We start from the raw sequence: 15,587 nt of genomic DNA on the forward strand, positions 1-15,587 counted from the left end.
AAGGACCCATGGGCTTCCTTAGCCTCTGAACGTACCTTTTTAAAGTTTTCAAAGGCTGTACATGCCTCCATTTTTTGTGTGGTTCCCCTGGTGAAATTCGCATAGCAGGGGCTAAATATCACGTTATTGGGGTCGCTTCAACCCGCGGACATGAAAAACAACCCGTGGCAACAGTATTAAAGTAGCCCAATTCCACAGGAAAACCGCAGACTTGGCAACACTGGTGTTAGGACTCTCAATGGAAGTGGATCACACAACAATTTTACTAGATGAAGGGATTCTTCATCTATTTCTGGTAATGCATTTTAATGATGTTTAAGTATGGTGTGGGCACGTAAATACCATTGGCTCAGAGTGCATTTTGCTACATTTTTATTTTAATAAAAATGCAACCCCAAATGTTCTATCCATTAGAGTAAATGCATTTAAGAAAAATAACATTTAAATGAAAATTTTGCTACAGTCTGTGCTTGGACATGAAAAAAATATCCCATCAGATTAGGGAATAGATTTTACTTTTAATTTTGTAATTTATGAAGCATTAAAACATTTAATTTACATTAAATCTAGTGTAGGAAACGGAAAATGTACATTATTTAATTTAATTTTTATTACAGACCAAACGTTACACATATGTAATGGAAAATGTACATTTAAATACAGAAATACATTGCCATTTTGTATTTTGCAGTTCAAACTGAATATTGCTACATATATGCTTCCATAGAACATCTGATGTAATTGCAAACTAAATCGTGCTTCACATAATGTCTCTTTATAGTGTCCTTGCATATATCATACACTTGGCCAGCAATCCAAGTGCATTTCATTTTTTTTCCCCTCTCACTCAAGTCATAATCCCAAAACATATTGCGGCCATAATTTTGAAACTGTTTATTTCAATACTGAGGACATGGCAAAAAAAAATTTAAACTCATAAATCAATAGTATTTTTCTATTTTGAATGAATGAATTCCAGTCAGATCAAAAGGCCTTATTTACATCCAAATATTTAAATATCACACACTGAAAAACATACTGGATGTGTTTATATTACATAACAATTATGTAAATGATTGCATGGCTTTATCTTTTTTCACGAAGCTGTGGTCTCTGTCAACTTCGTATCTTCTCAGCCAGTGACAGCAGCTGCTTCCTTCCTTCAAAAAGCAAAATACTTGCGGCCATGGCAGAGTTCAGGCTGTCTACACCATGTACCATGGGGATCAGTAACCTCCGTCCTCCAGTCCTCTCAGCCAATCGCAAAGCCTCCCGACTCAGACCGTGTGATTCTCCACCAATTACAAGACCTGTGTGCTTAGCAACCCATTCAATGTAATAATACTGCTTCTCGAGGGATTTGCCACTATCATAATCCTCAAAACCACAGAAATCATCATCCTCATATTCCACCTTCCTTGGGTACTTATGTCCTCTGACCCAACCGTGATCAGAAGGCTTTTTCTGTTGTTGAGGGATTACGGTATTGTTATCTTCAGTCATGGTGGTGCTGCAGTTGTCGGCTACATGAATGGTTGCTGTTTTGGGCAGGTGACTTGGAATATCACTCCATGTTAGGTTTGGGATTACAGGGAGACGGAAGTGAGCCCCCATGGCTGCCCTAAGGACTTTGGGCTCCCAAACATCTACGCATCCTGAGGGGAGATTTCCGGAATTTAATTATAAACAAAACTAAAAATCAATAGATAATCAATAATAAAAATCACTATCAAGTTCCAACTGTAAAACCGTCAAATAAATATGTAATCACTGCATAATACATGGTAGTAGCTATATATCTAAATAAAAAACATCAGATCATTTGAAACGTAAAATTATTTTAATAACTTCTGATATTTAAAAAGAATGCTTTTTATGAAAATCTTTAAGAAAGTTTACAGTGTTGTTAAAATATAACAGATAATATCTCATCAGGTTAGATATTGATTATTAATCACTCAATCCCCTTCCTCTACATAACCGCCTGTCATAGTTTAAGACTTTTTATTTGCGTTCGTAGTTCAAATCAAATCCTCATCCAATGTGCAATGGGTTATACGAGTAATATTAGCTATTAGAGCAGCATCTCATTTCGGAGGCTGCATCCTCCCAATGTCGCATTTGAAGTGGGAAGTCGTGGCCTAATGGTTAGAGATTCGGACTCGTAATCCAAAAGTTGCGGGTTCGAGTCTCGGGCCGGCAGGGATTGTAGGTGGGGGGAGTGAATCTCCAGCGCTCTCTCCACCCTCAATACCACGACTGAGGTGCCCTTGAGCAAGGCACTGAACCCCCAACTGCTCCCCGGACGCCGCAGCATAAATGGCTGCCCACTGCTCCGGGTGTGTGTTCACTACTGTGTGTGTGTGTGTGTTCACTGCTCTGTGTGTGTGTTCACTGCTGTGTGTGTGTGTGTTCACTGCTGTGTGTTTGCACGTTGGATGGGTTAAATGCAGAGCACGAATTCCGAGTATGGGTCACCATACTTGGCCGTATGTCACTTCACTTATCATCGGGCAGTCTCATTTATAGTTATCTGTCTTGGACTGAATGGGCCGTAGTTGATTTTTTTTTTTTAAGATAAAAGTTTCTTAAAGTGAGAACGTCTTAGTTTGCTGGTACCTTTAGTGAGCAGCACACTGTGACACCCTGCAGCAGCAGCAGAGCGTAACACTGCGGCCAGGTTTCCAGGGTCTCTCACATTGTCACAAATCAGTGTCAGAGGCAAAGGCTTGCCACACTTTTCATCTGAGAATGTTAAATGGGATGCTTCGGGCCGTTTGAATATGGCTGCAATTAGAGAATATCAAATTAAGGTGCTGCTGTAGCAGGACAATTTGTTTGGTATTATTAATGCAGGTCTCTTACCTATTATGTTTTTTGAGATGTCAAGATCAGACCAGATTTTAGGATCTTCCATTCTGACTTTCACAATACTGGTACGCCTGAGTTTTTCCAGGGGAAGCTCCCGCAGTGCATCCACTGAACTGAAATACACAGTTTGCGCTACAGCCCCTGCATCCAGAGCGCTGCGTATAAGATGCTTTCCCTCCAGAACAACTTTACCTTGCTGCTCCCGAAGCTTCTTAGATCGAGCGATGCTGACCAACCTCCTGCATATACAATGGAGATGAAATGCAACATCATTTGTAGCAAATATTTCAAAACAAGATTCACAAGATGCAAAATACACTATTCATTTTTCACATTAAGTGATTACATTAAGGGGGGGGGGGGTCAACGCTTTTGTCTTCATACTCAATTCTTGCATTGAAAAAGAATAGAAAAGAAAGAAGAAGAAGAAACAGAACAGTTGTTCTCACGTCAAACTCTTGTCCCCAGGCTGTGCTTTCTCATACAACAAACCATCAACTTCTCCAAAAAGGGACAATTTGGTGGGCTGATGATTTTCACAGTGGTCTGCGTCTATCACCTTTTCCCGAGGTAATTGTGAGAACTGTACTGAATCCGAGATGCTGTCGGGTCGTTTAATGCCGTCTTTTGTAGGGTTGTCTAAATGTTCGTTTTTACTGACGACTCGTTTCGAATTTTCTATCGACTGGTTCACTGAAATTAAACCAGACACACATCTGCGTCTACGCACATATCTTTTGATATTCACACCGTGACATCGCAATGTCAATACTGGTTGAAATATCGTGCTCAAAAACCTCGTGCTTACAACGCGCGCCGCCATCTTTTAAAGTGAATTTCCGGGATGCGCGAGATAACAAATGCTACTATGGCGAAGGCAAGACTCATAAGTCACGCTTTTGTATTACCTAGGAGGCGAAATTTCCTTAAATAATAAAATATTCAGAAATAACTTTTCTATCTTGTTTGATAGAAATGCATTGCTCACTACCTACATAAAAATTGCAATGGTTTTGTTTGATTTTCATTGGCCTAATTGTGTTTCTCAGTGATATATAAGTGGTTTAAATATACAACATTAGAGTGAAGTAGAGAAGGATTTTTTTAAAATATGTTCCTTGAGGTTTACTTATAATGTTAATAAAGTTTTTGGCACAAATAAATAAATATGTGGAAAATTGATCAACTCTCATTCTGACCCGCTCTCCTGTTTTAAGGGGCGTGTCCTTTAGTAATCAGCCACTGTTATGATTGGCTAATGTCATCGCATAGGAAACGGTATCAACGCCCCCTCGCTATTGTGAGTGTTTTGACAACATAATCAAAATAAAACAGTCATTTCCATCCAGACAAAGCATTATGAAATCATTTACTTTGTGATGCAGCTGCAGTCAGATCTAGTACCGTTTCATCTTTCATGACATTGTGCCTAATTTACAAAAGAAAAATTTTCTGGACATTCCTCTGACACAATCCGGGATGCCATGAAAAATAAACTATCCACTTTTTCATTACGCTGGGAACCTTCTGATATCTGTACAAGGATGCAGATGAGCTGTTTAACCCAAACGCGTAAAAGCCAACGTTCTTTCACTCCATTTGCATTATTGACAGACTCAAGCGCGCGGACTGTGTCAGAAAGCGAAAACGTATCTGTATGTATCCAGTGTAGACAAGACAGTGGCAATGATTATCATTTCTATTTGCATTTGATGTGACGTGACATTCGCATTCAGCGTGATCAAGTGTCAGTAGGTGGGGCCTATGGTAAGAAGAAGACTATTCATCAGTGTGCTGCTCTGGAGGCAGTGTTTATGCACGACTGTGCCCAGCTGATGTCACCTTGTACCTCGGATCCAAAACGAGCCGTTTTTGACGGTTATTACATAAATGCTTTTTTTATTGATGACGAGGACGTTTTAAACTTGCAGGATGTATTAAGCATACAAAGACCTCTTTTGTGTAAATAAGATCATGACTCCTTATATCCTATGGGATGAAAAAAGTTTCTTAATGAAATATTGAAATTAAAGGTCCAGTAGGAGATCTGGGAAAATGCTAACTTTAGCCTGAAAGCACTGAGAGCGTACTTCCCACCCTCCCTGCAAATCTCCGTCCAAAGCCACATCTCCTGAATGCATATACACTCACAGATCAGACGACCAGATGCATAGCGTATGTTAACCGCTGACGACGTATACTGTTTGCTCGACCCGGGTGCACAGTGGTATGCAAATACATATGTTGACAGGCAGGTAGCAAACCCTTTCATAATGTTCGGACCGAACATTTTGATTGGACGAACATTTCTTGGTCCTACGCCTTCCACAGAATATATACATACATTTAGACCACATAACTTAATGATTGCTATCGGGAAGTAAAGAAGGTTCATTTGTTTGAAGGTTCATTTATTCATTTGTCATAAATTCAGTCATACCAGCTGTGCATTCTGCAACAACACTGTTCATGAGATAATCCAATCCCTTGTTTTATGTAACCTACTGATGCTGAAAAGATCAGCTGGCACATGACGTGTGATACACTCTGTGTGTGTATGTTTTTGTCAGTATAATCTGACAAAAATGAGAAATAATCCAGAACTAGCGTTAATAGCATTAGTTAAGTAAAACTAAAGCCACTAAAGTTTGTTGTTAATGTATAGGTTATCATTATGTGTATTTTTTCATTTATATGAATGAGTGTTGTATTATTGCTGGCTGTTTTTATGTTACCTGCCTAGGGACTGCAGATGAAAAGTAGCTATTGTTACTAATTTTGGGATATTTTCATGGTGTATTTTTATACAACAATGTTCATGAATATGCATGGTCCCTATTAAATAAACTAATAAATAAATAAATAAATGCTATATAAAATAAAATATACATTATAAAAATATTAAGTTTTAGATGTTTCATAGTTTTAACTTCAATAACTATAAAATATGTAGTCTTAAAAAACAATATAAATGATAAAAATCAACTAAGATTAAAATAAAACATAAAAAAGAATATTAATAAAACTATAGTAATGCCTCAGTGATAGCACAAATAAATTCTATTTTTCATTTTGTTTGTTTTGTTCCAATTTACATCATTGTAAGCAACAAAAGATCTACTGTATTTATTTATTTATTTTATTTTGAGTTTTTACTGTTTTACTGTACTTTTCAATTTCTGCACATTTTGTTTGTAAGCTGATTAGGAGATAACTAAACTCAGTCAAATAAACGTCAAAAAAATAAAATAAAAAATCAGTGCTGTGAGTCCCCAAAACTGTATGTAAAATCTTAAAAATAAAGGAGGAACTAGTAAGGTTCCCCAGTGGGCGCTGGAGTGGGCGTGGTCTAACAACTCGCCAAGAAATCCGATTGGGTGACAGAAACGTGGGAGGCTGCGCAGTATCCGTCGATGCTGTCGGAGATTATCTTGTTTTTGTCGCCATATCTGTCAGACTGATAACGCGTCGGTAGAAGATGAATTCAATGTGAGACATAATGTAAAAGCTCTTGTCCTGTCCATATTCGAGCGATTATAACAGTAATGCACGTTAGTGGTAGTGCTCTGTCAATCACTGCCACTGACCCTACAAGCGATAGCATGGATGAACAGTAAATAAGATTCAACTAATATTTCACACAGACGACATGGGTGCCGATGCTAGCAAAAACAGCAAGGTTAGTAATTTTGGTAAAAGTTGGAAACATCGTGTACAGCCTGTGCTCTGGATGGCTCTGACTGTGGAATGTGTTACTTTCATGTTTGATCTGTACTTGTTTAGAGGTAAGCAATGCATGTTTATTTTTAGAAGCTAAATCTTAATAGGGCATTTAAGTCATATTTAATTGGAAAAAAACATAAGTATGTTATATCAAATTGTGTATTATTTTTATTTTCTATGCAACTAGAGGGAGGCTAATGAGAGTGTTTTTTATAAGTAGGTTGTTACATTTAATTTAAATACATATTTATAGTTAATAAATACATAGTTATGTTTTCATAGTTATGTCATTTTACACTTGTGTGTATTTGACTAAAAACAAAAGCCAGTGTAATCTAGTTTATTTAATATAAATATGATGGTGATTCCTTGACTATGGGCGGTTTTGACTTGATATTTCTTATTTAAACACATTTTAAATGTGCATTGGAATTTATGGGATATTCAGTGTATCTCAAACTGACTGGACATGTCTGTTTTTCATAAATTCCTCATTACCACTGCACGCTGTTAATTTCACCACAGCCCATTATGTTGCGGTAATGCCACTATTGAACTCCTATAGGGACTAAAAATACTTCCAGTTACTATGGACTGCATTATGGCGTCTTTTTACATTTTTGGGCCCAAAATTCCATGAGCATGAGTTTGAAATCAATTTTCTGTGATATTTTATAGAAGGATATTTTATTCACTCACTGTCTCTCACACACTCACTCACATTAATTGAAAATGTAATATTTGTGCATATTTATTCTTCCATAATTCTCTCTGGTGTAGGGACACGACAGAATAACAGTTCATTTTAAATGACCAAATTTTATCTTTTTAAAATTATCCTTAATGCGTGTTGTTTACAACCCATTATTTTCCTCTTTTATATTTATTCAGTTTCTTATTATTATTTAAAATGAAAGAATAGTATCCACAGTTACAGAGACACCCATAAGCATGTTAACAAAAATAGGTCATTGCTGGAATATGAGTAACTATGTAATTATTATTTAATGACGTTCATTCACAGCCGTACACAGGGTCGAAGGAGCAGTCACAAATATCCAGATGGCAGGGATTTCTCTCTGCTGTGGGTATTTCTCTCCCAGCTGGTCTCTGCCGAATCAACCCATTACGAATCGGATCACATAGAATGATTTGTGACAAGGAGCCGTCCATTCCTGAGCACCTGGTCTCCTCATTACCGGGCCCTGAGAAACTCCGTATGGAATGGAGTCTGCCAAGTTTTATCAACATGTTTCTGCCTGAATTCCCCCATCGCAATGTCCCAGGACATGAACATTTTCAGGTGAGAGACACTTAAGACAAAAGATGAAAAAAAGCTTACTCATTAGTCAACATTTTCTTATTTATTTAATATTTTATATATTGTTTTTCTCATTATTTATCATATTGTCCAACCTCTAGGTTCTGGGTTACATAGCAAAAGGATCTTTTGGTCCCATTTTAAAGGTTAAGGATAAGTCGAAGCGTAAGATCTATGCAGTTAAGGTAACACTTGGATACACCCACTCATTCACAATTCTTTGTAATTTCATAATTTTACACATTTAAAAATATATTTCTATATGTATATATATATATGTATACTTATTGTTTACCATCTTTCAAAGGTTTGGGGTCTGTAAAAGTTCTCTTATGCTCACCGAGGCTGCATTTATTTGATCAAAAATACAGTAAAGCAGTAATAATGTGTCATAATATTACATTTTAAAATAACTGTTTTCTATTTTTCTATTATTTTAAAATGTAATTTAATCTTGTTATGCAAAGCTGAATTTTCAGCATCATTACTTCAGTCTTCAGTGTCACATGATCTGATTTGATGCTCAAGAAACATAATGTTTTTGTGGAAACCATGATGTCCTTAATGTCACTTTTCAACACATTTATGCATTTCTTACAAAAAACTAAATCTCACCGACCCTAAACTTTGAACTGGTCCTCTTTGTGAGGAAGAATAAACTGCCTGTCATTGTGACACAGTAATGCTTATTTGCCTTTTGTGTGTTTTTTTTTTTGTCTAATGTAGGTTATTCCAAAATCTGAGATTTTGCGCTTGGGAGTTTTGGAGCAGTCCAAGGAGGAAGTAATAGTCCAGGTGAGCCTCAATGTTATATGATGTCCTCATTTTTATCAGGTCTAATGGTCAATGTCATCTTTTACAGCCACTGACTCCTAGCTTATGTCGTAAATACTATGGAAATTGAGATGGTTTGTGTTTTAGTAGCAACAGGAAGGAAGTAAATGCAAATTCACTGGAAGAGAGCTAGGATGAATATAAGCAGGTGTCTTTATCACCCTGGTACATGAAGAGGTCGAGTTCAAAACCTCAGAGGTTTATGACCCACTGTACCTGTGCTCTTGTTGTCAACTGTTGCTTTGCAGCGTCAGGTCCACCACCCTTTTGTCCACGACCTGCAGGACTGCTGGCAGACCCAGCGGCACATCTACATTAGTGAGTGATTCAGAACGCACCCCTGCCCCAACTCTCCTCCTGCCTCTCCCACCACTAAATCAGTCTGCCATGTGGCCCTTACACAAAACCTCCCTGGAGCTCCTACCTGAACACTTTTTTTATTCTGTGAGAAGCTGTGAGGAGGACATATAATCCAAAATGATACATTGAAGTTTATTCATGTCTCTTTTGCTCACCAAGGCTGCGTTTATTTGATCAAAAATACAGTAAAACAGCCATGTTGGGAAATATTATTGCAATTTTGTTTATTTTTGAGCTTTTTATTCTTTTATCATTCAGACAGGACATTGGAGAGATGACAAGAAAGTATTGGGTAGAGAGAGGGGGGCGGGATCGGCATAGGACCTCGAGAGGGGAATTGAACTCGGGTCGCTGTGAGCACAGTTGAGCTGTATATGTCGGCGTATTAAGCACGATGCTATCGGCAACAACATATTATTGCAATTTAAAATAATTAAAATATTTTTCTGAATTTTCAGCAGCCATTATTCCAGTCTACAGTGTCACATGATCTTTCATTAATCATTTGAATATGCTGATTTGGTGCTCAAGAAACATTTTTTATTTATTTATTTGAAATAGAAATCTTTTGTAAGTCTTTAATATTACTTTTGATCAATTTAATGTGTCTTTGCTGAATTAAAGCATTCATTTCTTTAAAGGGATAGTTCACCCCAAAATTACATTTCTGTCATTAATTACTCACCCTCATGTTGTTCCAAACCCGTAAGACCTTCGTTCATCTTGGGAACACAAATTAAGATATTTTTGATGGAATCGTTCTTCTAACTATTTTTACCAAACACTCCTCTCACCTGCCATCGTTTGGCCAAACAGATAATCCCACTTCATATTCATAGCCATTGGTCAAGCAAATGCTGCTGTGTCGCAATGCTCAACAAATGCTGGGAAAAGAGAAAGTGTAAAACACTCCACCTTTAATTACATTTTTTTATTCTGTGTGGCACACAGTGTATCAGAGAGAGTTCCCAAATTCCAAAGAATGAAAGCAAATCAGTGGTTCTCAACAGCAGGAAACCCACTGCTCTGCACATTGAGATCATCAGATTTTTAGCAGAGAACTTTATGAACTGAACTGAGTGTGTCAGATAAGAGAAACGTACAAAATGTCCCTGCAGGACCAGTTGTGAAGCACAGTTGTATAGAATATGGCTGCTATCCATGGTGCTGATTTCATGACGGCCTATTTTTTGCTTAACAACCATCTACAGTTGAAAATCAAATTAGTCCTAGTAAGTTGTTATATATCAATAGCATGTAAAGTGACCCAATGTCTTTTGAACTAGATGGGTTCATCTAGGCTTGTGTAGTTCAAAAATAACTTGAGAAAGCCTGACCAGAAAGCTTGAGTATTTAAAGCTTGAATGTTTAAAGACATGCAGCCTCACATAGATAGATAGATATTTGTTACAAAAACTGCAATTAATTCTCATTAGTAAGCACATATGGGGTCTGTGTGCTCAGATTTACGCAGAAATAATTTGCCAAATATAATTATGTTATCAGTTACCAATAAAATAATCCATTTAATAGATCGTTCCCCCAAAGTCAGTGTAGAAAATGCTAAAAAGTCCACATATTCAATCTGGGCCCTCTTATTAGGACTCCACAATCTAAACCTCAAGTCCTTTTTCCCCCCCAGTGTTTGATTTCCCAGTGATCCTGACTGCATTTCTGAAAGTCAGTTTACTTCTTCCACTGATGTTCACCCCTTGAATGCTTTCTCCTAAAGTTACGTTGATTGTGTCACTTCCTTTGATTACCACCCGATTCCTTCATTCACAGCCTGCACTGTTTTACTCCTATTTTTACGCTAAATTCAGTCTCTAGATCACTATTGGGATCAAGCTTAAGATCTTATTTTATAACACAGAGTGTTCTGTACTTCATCTGATCATGATGTTTTACCAGTCAGTGGTCTGGATGAGGCCATAACTGTTAGAAACAGATGGTCTTGACTGATGCATTATGAATCTGGTCAAGTGACAGATGTTTTCTCTGCTCTTAACCTTTGTTTGAGTTGGATTTTTGTGTTTGTCTATATTCGGGATTTGCACATTCAGGCACTGTTTATATGGTTTGTTTCTGTTTATTCCCACTCTAGTGTGTGATTACTGCAGCACAGGGGACTTGTACACATACTGGGTGATGATTGGTCAGTTTGGAGAGGATGTGGTAAAAGTGTTTGCTGCTGAATTAGGTTCTGCTATAGGTAAGCAAATCTATATGACAAGAAATACCTGCAAGATTTTTTTAATGCTTTTGAAACAAGTCTTTTATGTTCATCTAGGCTCCACTTATTTGATCAAAAACGCAATAAAAACTGTAATGCTGTGAAATATTGTTACTATTTAAAATAATATGTTTAAAAATGCAATTTATTCCTGTGATACCAAGCTGAATTTTTAGCAACCAGTCTTAATATGTTTTATTATGTTGATTTGGTGATCAAGACACAAATATTATTATCACTGTTGCTTAAAGGGTTAGTTCACCCCAAAATGAAAATTATGTCATTACTCACGCTCATGTCGTTCCAAACCCGTAAGACCTTCGTTCATCTTCGGAACACAAATTAAGATATTTTTGATGGAATCAGAGAGCTTTCTGACACTCCATAGACAGCAACACAACTGAAATGTTCCCAGGTCCAGAAAGGCAGGAAATACATCGGTAAAACAGTCCATGTGACATCAGTGGCTCAATTCAGTTTTGCGACGCTACGAGAATACTTTTTTTTTGGGGCAAAGAAAACAAAAATTAGCAATTTACTCAACCATTCTTCTCCCCCGAGTTATTTCTTCTGCCATTTTGGAGAGTACCCAAAAACGTATTTGATGTAATCAATTTACCGATGTATTTACTACGTTTCTGGACCTGGGAACATTTCAGTTGTGTTGCTGTCTATGGATGGTCAGATAGCTCTCCGATTTCATCAAAATTTGTGTTCCGAAGATGAACAAAGGTCTTACGGGTTTGGAACGACATGAGGGTGAGTAATTAATGACATCATTTTCATTTTGGGGTGAACTATCCCTTTAATATTTTTGTTGAAACCGTGATAACCGCTGAAACTGTTTTTTAAGGATCCTTTTAAACTGAAATCTTTTGTAATATTCCAAATGTCTTTACTGACACTTTTGATTAATTTAATGCATCCTTGCTGAATTAAAGTATTAATATCTTTTCAAAAAATCTTACTGACCCCAAACATTTGAACAGTGGTGTATACTATATAAATTTTATATAATATAATATAATATAATATTTATTTTATATATAATATAATATAATTATTTCATCCTAAAATCACTTTAATTAAAAAAAAACCTCCATGGACATTTTATGCTAAGCGATTTTTGTTCAAGTCATGTATCAAAATAATACTTTAAATATCATGTTTTATAGGATTCCTTCATGATTGCGCAATCATCCATCGTGATGTGAAGGTATTCTGTGTTTTGAATGTAATGATGTTTTAATTTAATGACCTTAGGTAATGAATATGAACTCTAAAATGCCTTAAAACATTCTCTATTCTATTTTTAACAGATGGAGAATGTCCTTCTAACAGATCAGGGTAAGGCAGTCCTGCCAGTAGAGGGCAGTAGGTGTCTGCTTTTTTTCTTGTAAACATGGAATGTTCCAGAACATCCAAGCCTCAGGCTTCCATAACTAGAGTATTTACACAAACATGATATCATAATAACAATTAAACAAATAATCCAACCCCCTAATTTCATATTATGATATTTCAATTATTTAAATATTTGTTTGTTTAAATATGAAAATGAAAAAATGACATCAAACAACCATCTAATAATAAATTGAATGTTTATCATATAAAAATATGAATGGTTAATATGTAAATCTTCTAGTTTTATGATGTAAATGTGAGGGGTTTTTATATTTTATTAAAGGCCATCTACGACTGGCTGACTTCGGTTTGTCCCGGCGTCTTGAGCGTGGAGGAAGGGCTTTCACTATTTGTGGGACAATCCAATACATGGGTAAATCTATAATAAAACAAGATATTAAAACAAATAAATGATTACTTTGACTTATGTGGAATAATATACATAAATAGTCTCTTTAAAATACAAAATGAGCCATTAATGATATTTATGGCTGAGTTAATGAAGGATGTTTATATGTCTAGCTATATGTGGAATGTAAACAGGATTCTTAAGAAATCTGTCTCTTCAGCTCCTGAAGTCCTTAGCGGTGGTCCCTACAACCACGCGGCTGATTGGTGGTCTCTCGGCATCCTTCTTTTTGCATTGGCCACTGGAAAGGTAAGGACAAATGCACATACATGTATATTTACACCAACACATTGTGTTTTTGGCCTATTGTTGGAAAACTATAGATGTGTCTTTTCTGCCAAGTCATTCTGAACTCCCCCTCCCTCTCCATGTTTGTCTCAGTTTCCTGTGTCTCCAGAGCCTGATCACTGTAGCATGCTGAGGAGAGTACGCAGCTTTCCTTATGAGATGCCAAAAAACTTCTCTCCTCCTTTTGCTCTCCTGCTTACAGAGGTGAGACCTGGACATGGTTTACTTGCCAAATTGTATCAATCAAAAGTATCGCAGTTGTTTCTCTGCAAACCCTAAAAATTAAAGACTTAAATGAGATCATTGTTTACATTTAGTAAAAGTATAGAGTTAAAAAAACAAATTAAGTTATAGTAAATTATTTTCTCATAATTTATTCAAACTTTGCTAAGAACTGCTAACTGAAAATCAGCTTTCAGTTTTAAGTCTAATCAAATTCTCTGAATAAAAAGGAGCCAAATTATCTCAGATATCCAGGGATAGTTCACTTAAAAAATCTGTGGTCATTTATTCACCCTTGTGTTCCTCCAAACCTTTCTTCTGTGAAACACTAGTTTGAAGGGAACCAAACAACACTAAAGCCCACTGACTTCAATTGTATGGACAATATGTCTGAAAATATCTTCATTTATGTTCCACAGACAGTTTTGGAACAACATGAGAGTGAGTAAATAATGAAACGTAACAATTATGGGGGAATTGTCCCTTTAAAATGTATAACTTCTGATGAGAGTTCATTCTAAAAGCTGTGATTTTTGATTGCTGGGATCTTGGCCATTCTGAGCACAGTTTGAAACACTGAGATTCCTTCTCAATACTAATAACCTTTTATTTAATCATTTGAACCAATCTTTCCTCTCCTCAGCTTCTTTGTAAGACTCCAGCACATCGCCTTCGGACACTGGAACGCTTCAAGCGGCAAACCTTTTTCCACGGCACACCGTTTGATTCACACCTGCTCCAAAAGTCCCCTATGGAGCTGATCCTGGAGCTGAAGAACCGGCCTGACCGCGCTGCCAAAGCCCGTCGAGGCCTGGCCCTGGAGCCCTTCCCAAACTTTGACTGTGACTTTCTCTTAACCTCACCTTGCACACCCACCGCTCCAGACCTTTCCCCGACTCTGGCCAACATGGAGAGGGTAGAAGCACTCATGCAAAGCCATGTACCTCAGGACGATGCTTCCCAACGAGAAGTGTTTGTATAACTTTTTAAAACAATTTTGTCAGGAGTTTCAAAAAAATCAGACACTTCAGAAGCACGTGGGGCAAGATGGAAACCTTAAAGGGATGGTCCAATCAAAAATGACAATTTTGTCATCATTGAAAACCTGTGTGTTTAACTTCTGTGGAGCACAAAACATGATATTTTGAAGAATGTTGGTTACCACACAGCTGACTTCCATTGGATGTACAAAAAAATACCATTTAAATCAGCAAAAACAGAAACTGTTTGGTTGCCAGCTTTCTTAAAATGATCTTCTCTAGTGTTCTGCAGAAGAAAGAAACTCATACAGGCTTGGAATGACATGAGGGTGAGCAAATGAGGACAGACATTTCATTTTTAGGTGTACCTTTTAATAGGACGTTATTCTTCTGTGAAGGAATTTGGTTAAGTGTATTTCTTATTGAGACACTCTATTCCTTGAGTTGAATTCCTTACCTTTTGTTGAGACTAGTTCATCATATCCTTTGCCGTTATTTGACTATTTTGTCCTCATTAATATGCCATCACTGCATTTTCATTAAACAAACATACCATAAATTCAGTTCTTTCTAGTTTATAATGTTTTAAAAGCTTCACAAACCCTCAGGGATATACTTTAATGCTAAAAGGATCAGATTTTCAAGTGGATACCTATACTTTTATATGACATTATATGCTCAGCACTGTGCATTTTTATCCATAATGCACTGTGGACTGATACTGTGGCAAAGGGACTGTGGTTATGTGTTATACAAATTTTCCTATTGGCTTTATTGTTCATACTGTTATTTTAACCACTGCTGAGGGCTTGGTTGGATGCCCATGCATGCATGAATAACCATGTCTGCCTGAGATGACAGTTCTTGTTTTATGCCCAGATTGCCTGACACCAGTGATCCTTTATTAAATACTGAGCAAGGAAAAAAGGAAATAATGTAGTA

At 36.9% G+C, this 15,587-nt stretch overlaps 2 protein-coding genes across 2 annotated transcripts; one reads left to right on the plus strand and one right to left on the minus strand.

Moving 5' to 3' along the window:
* Positions 1-356: 356 nt before the first annotated feature.
* On the minus strand, positions 357-3,717 carry mrm3b (mitochondrial rRNA methyltransferase 3b). The gene is made up of 4 exons (XM_079405187.1): positions 3,321-3,717; positions 2,866-3,110; positions 2,620-2,787; positions 357-1,655 (listed from the first exon to the last, which is right to left on the minus strand). The coding sequence occupies exons 1-4, from the start codon at positions 3,692-3,694 to the stop codon at positions 1,117-1,119; spliced, it is 1,326 nt and encodes a 441-aa protein (XP_079261313.1). The 5' UTR covers positions 3,695-3,717; the 3' UTR covers positions 357-1,116.
* A 2,599-nt stretch (positions 3,718-6,316) lies between these two features.
* Positions 6,317-15,566, plus strand: rskrb (ribosomal protein S6 kinase related b). Its single transcript, XM_079405188.1, has 12 exons — positions 6,317-6,550; positions 7,619-7,897; positions 8,017-8,100; positions 8,642-8,710; positions 8,998-9,067; positions 11,214-11,321; positions 12,518-12,558; positions 12,662-12,689; positions 13,030-13,119; positions 13,316-13,404; positions 13,537-13,647; positions 14,309-15,566. The coding sequence occupies exons 1-12, from the start codon at positions 6,521-6,523 to the stop codon at positions 14,645-14,647; spliced, it is 1,338 nt and encodes a 445-aa protein (XP_079261314.1). The 5' UTR covers positions 6,317-6,520; the 3' UTR covers positions 14,648-15,566.
* Positions 15,567-15,587: the final 21 nt, after the last annotated feature.

Source organism: Barbus barbus, assembly GCF_936440315.1.
Source record: "Barbus barbus genome assembly, chromosome: 43".
Classification (NCBI taxonomy): Eukaryota; Metazoa; Chordata; class Actinopteri; order Cypriniformes; family Cyprinidae; genus Barbus; species Barbus barbus.

Excerpts from the sequence above, each read along its gene's own strand:
- mrm3b (XM_079405187.1), bottom strand. The coding sequence starts at position 3,694 with ATGGCGGCGCGCGTTGTAAGCACGAGGTTTTTGAGCACGATATTTCAA. Across the intron at positions 3,111-3,320 it reads CCTGGGGACAAGAGTTTGAC|GAGGTTGGTCAGCATCGCTC; the intron begins GTGAGAACAACT and ends TTGTATATGCAG. Across the intron at positions 1,656-2,619 it reads CAGTGTGCTGCTCACTAAAG|GATGCGTAGATGTTTGGGAG; the intron begins GTACCAGCAAAC and ends ATCTCCCCTCAG.
- rskrb (XM_079405188.1), top strand. The coding sequence starts at position 6,521 with ATGGGTGCCGATGCTAGCAAAAACAGCAAG. Across the intron at positions 6,551-7,618 it reads ATGCTAGCAAAAACAGCAAG|CCGTACACAGGGTCGAAGGA; the intron begins GTTAGTAATTTT and ends GTTCATTCACAG. Across the intron at positions 12,559-12,661 it reads TCATCCATCGTGATGTGAAG|ATGGAGAATGTCCTTCTAAC; the intron begins GTATTCTGTGTT and ends TATTTTTAACAG.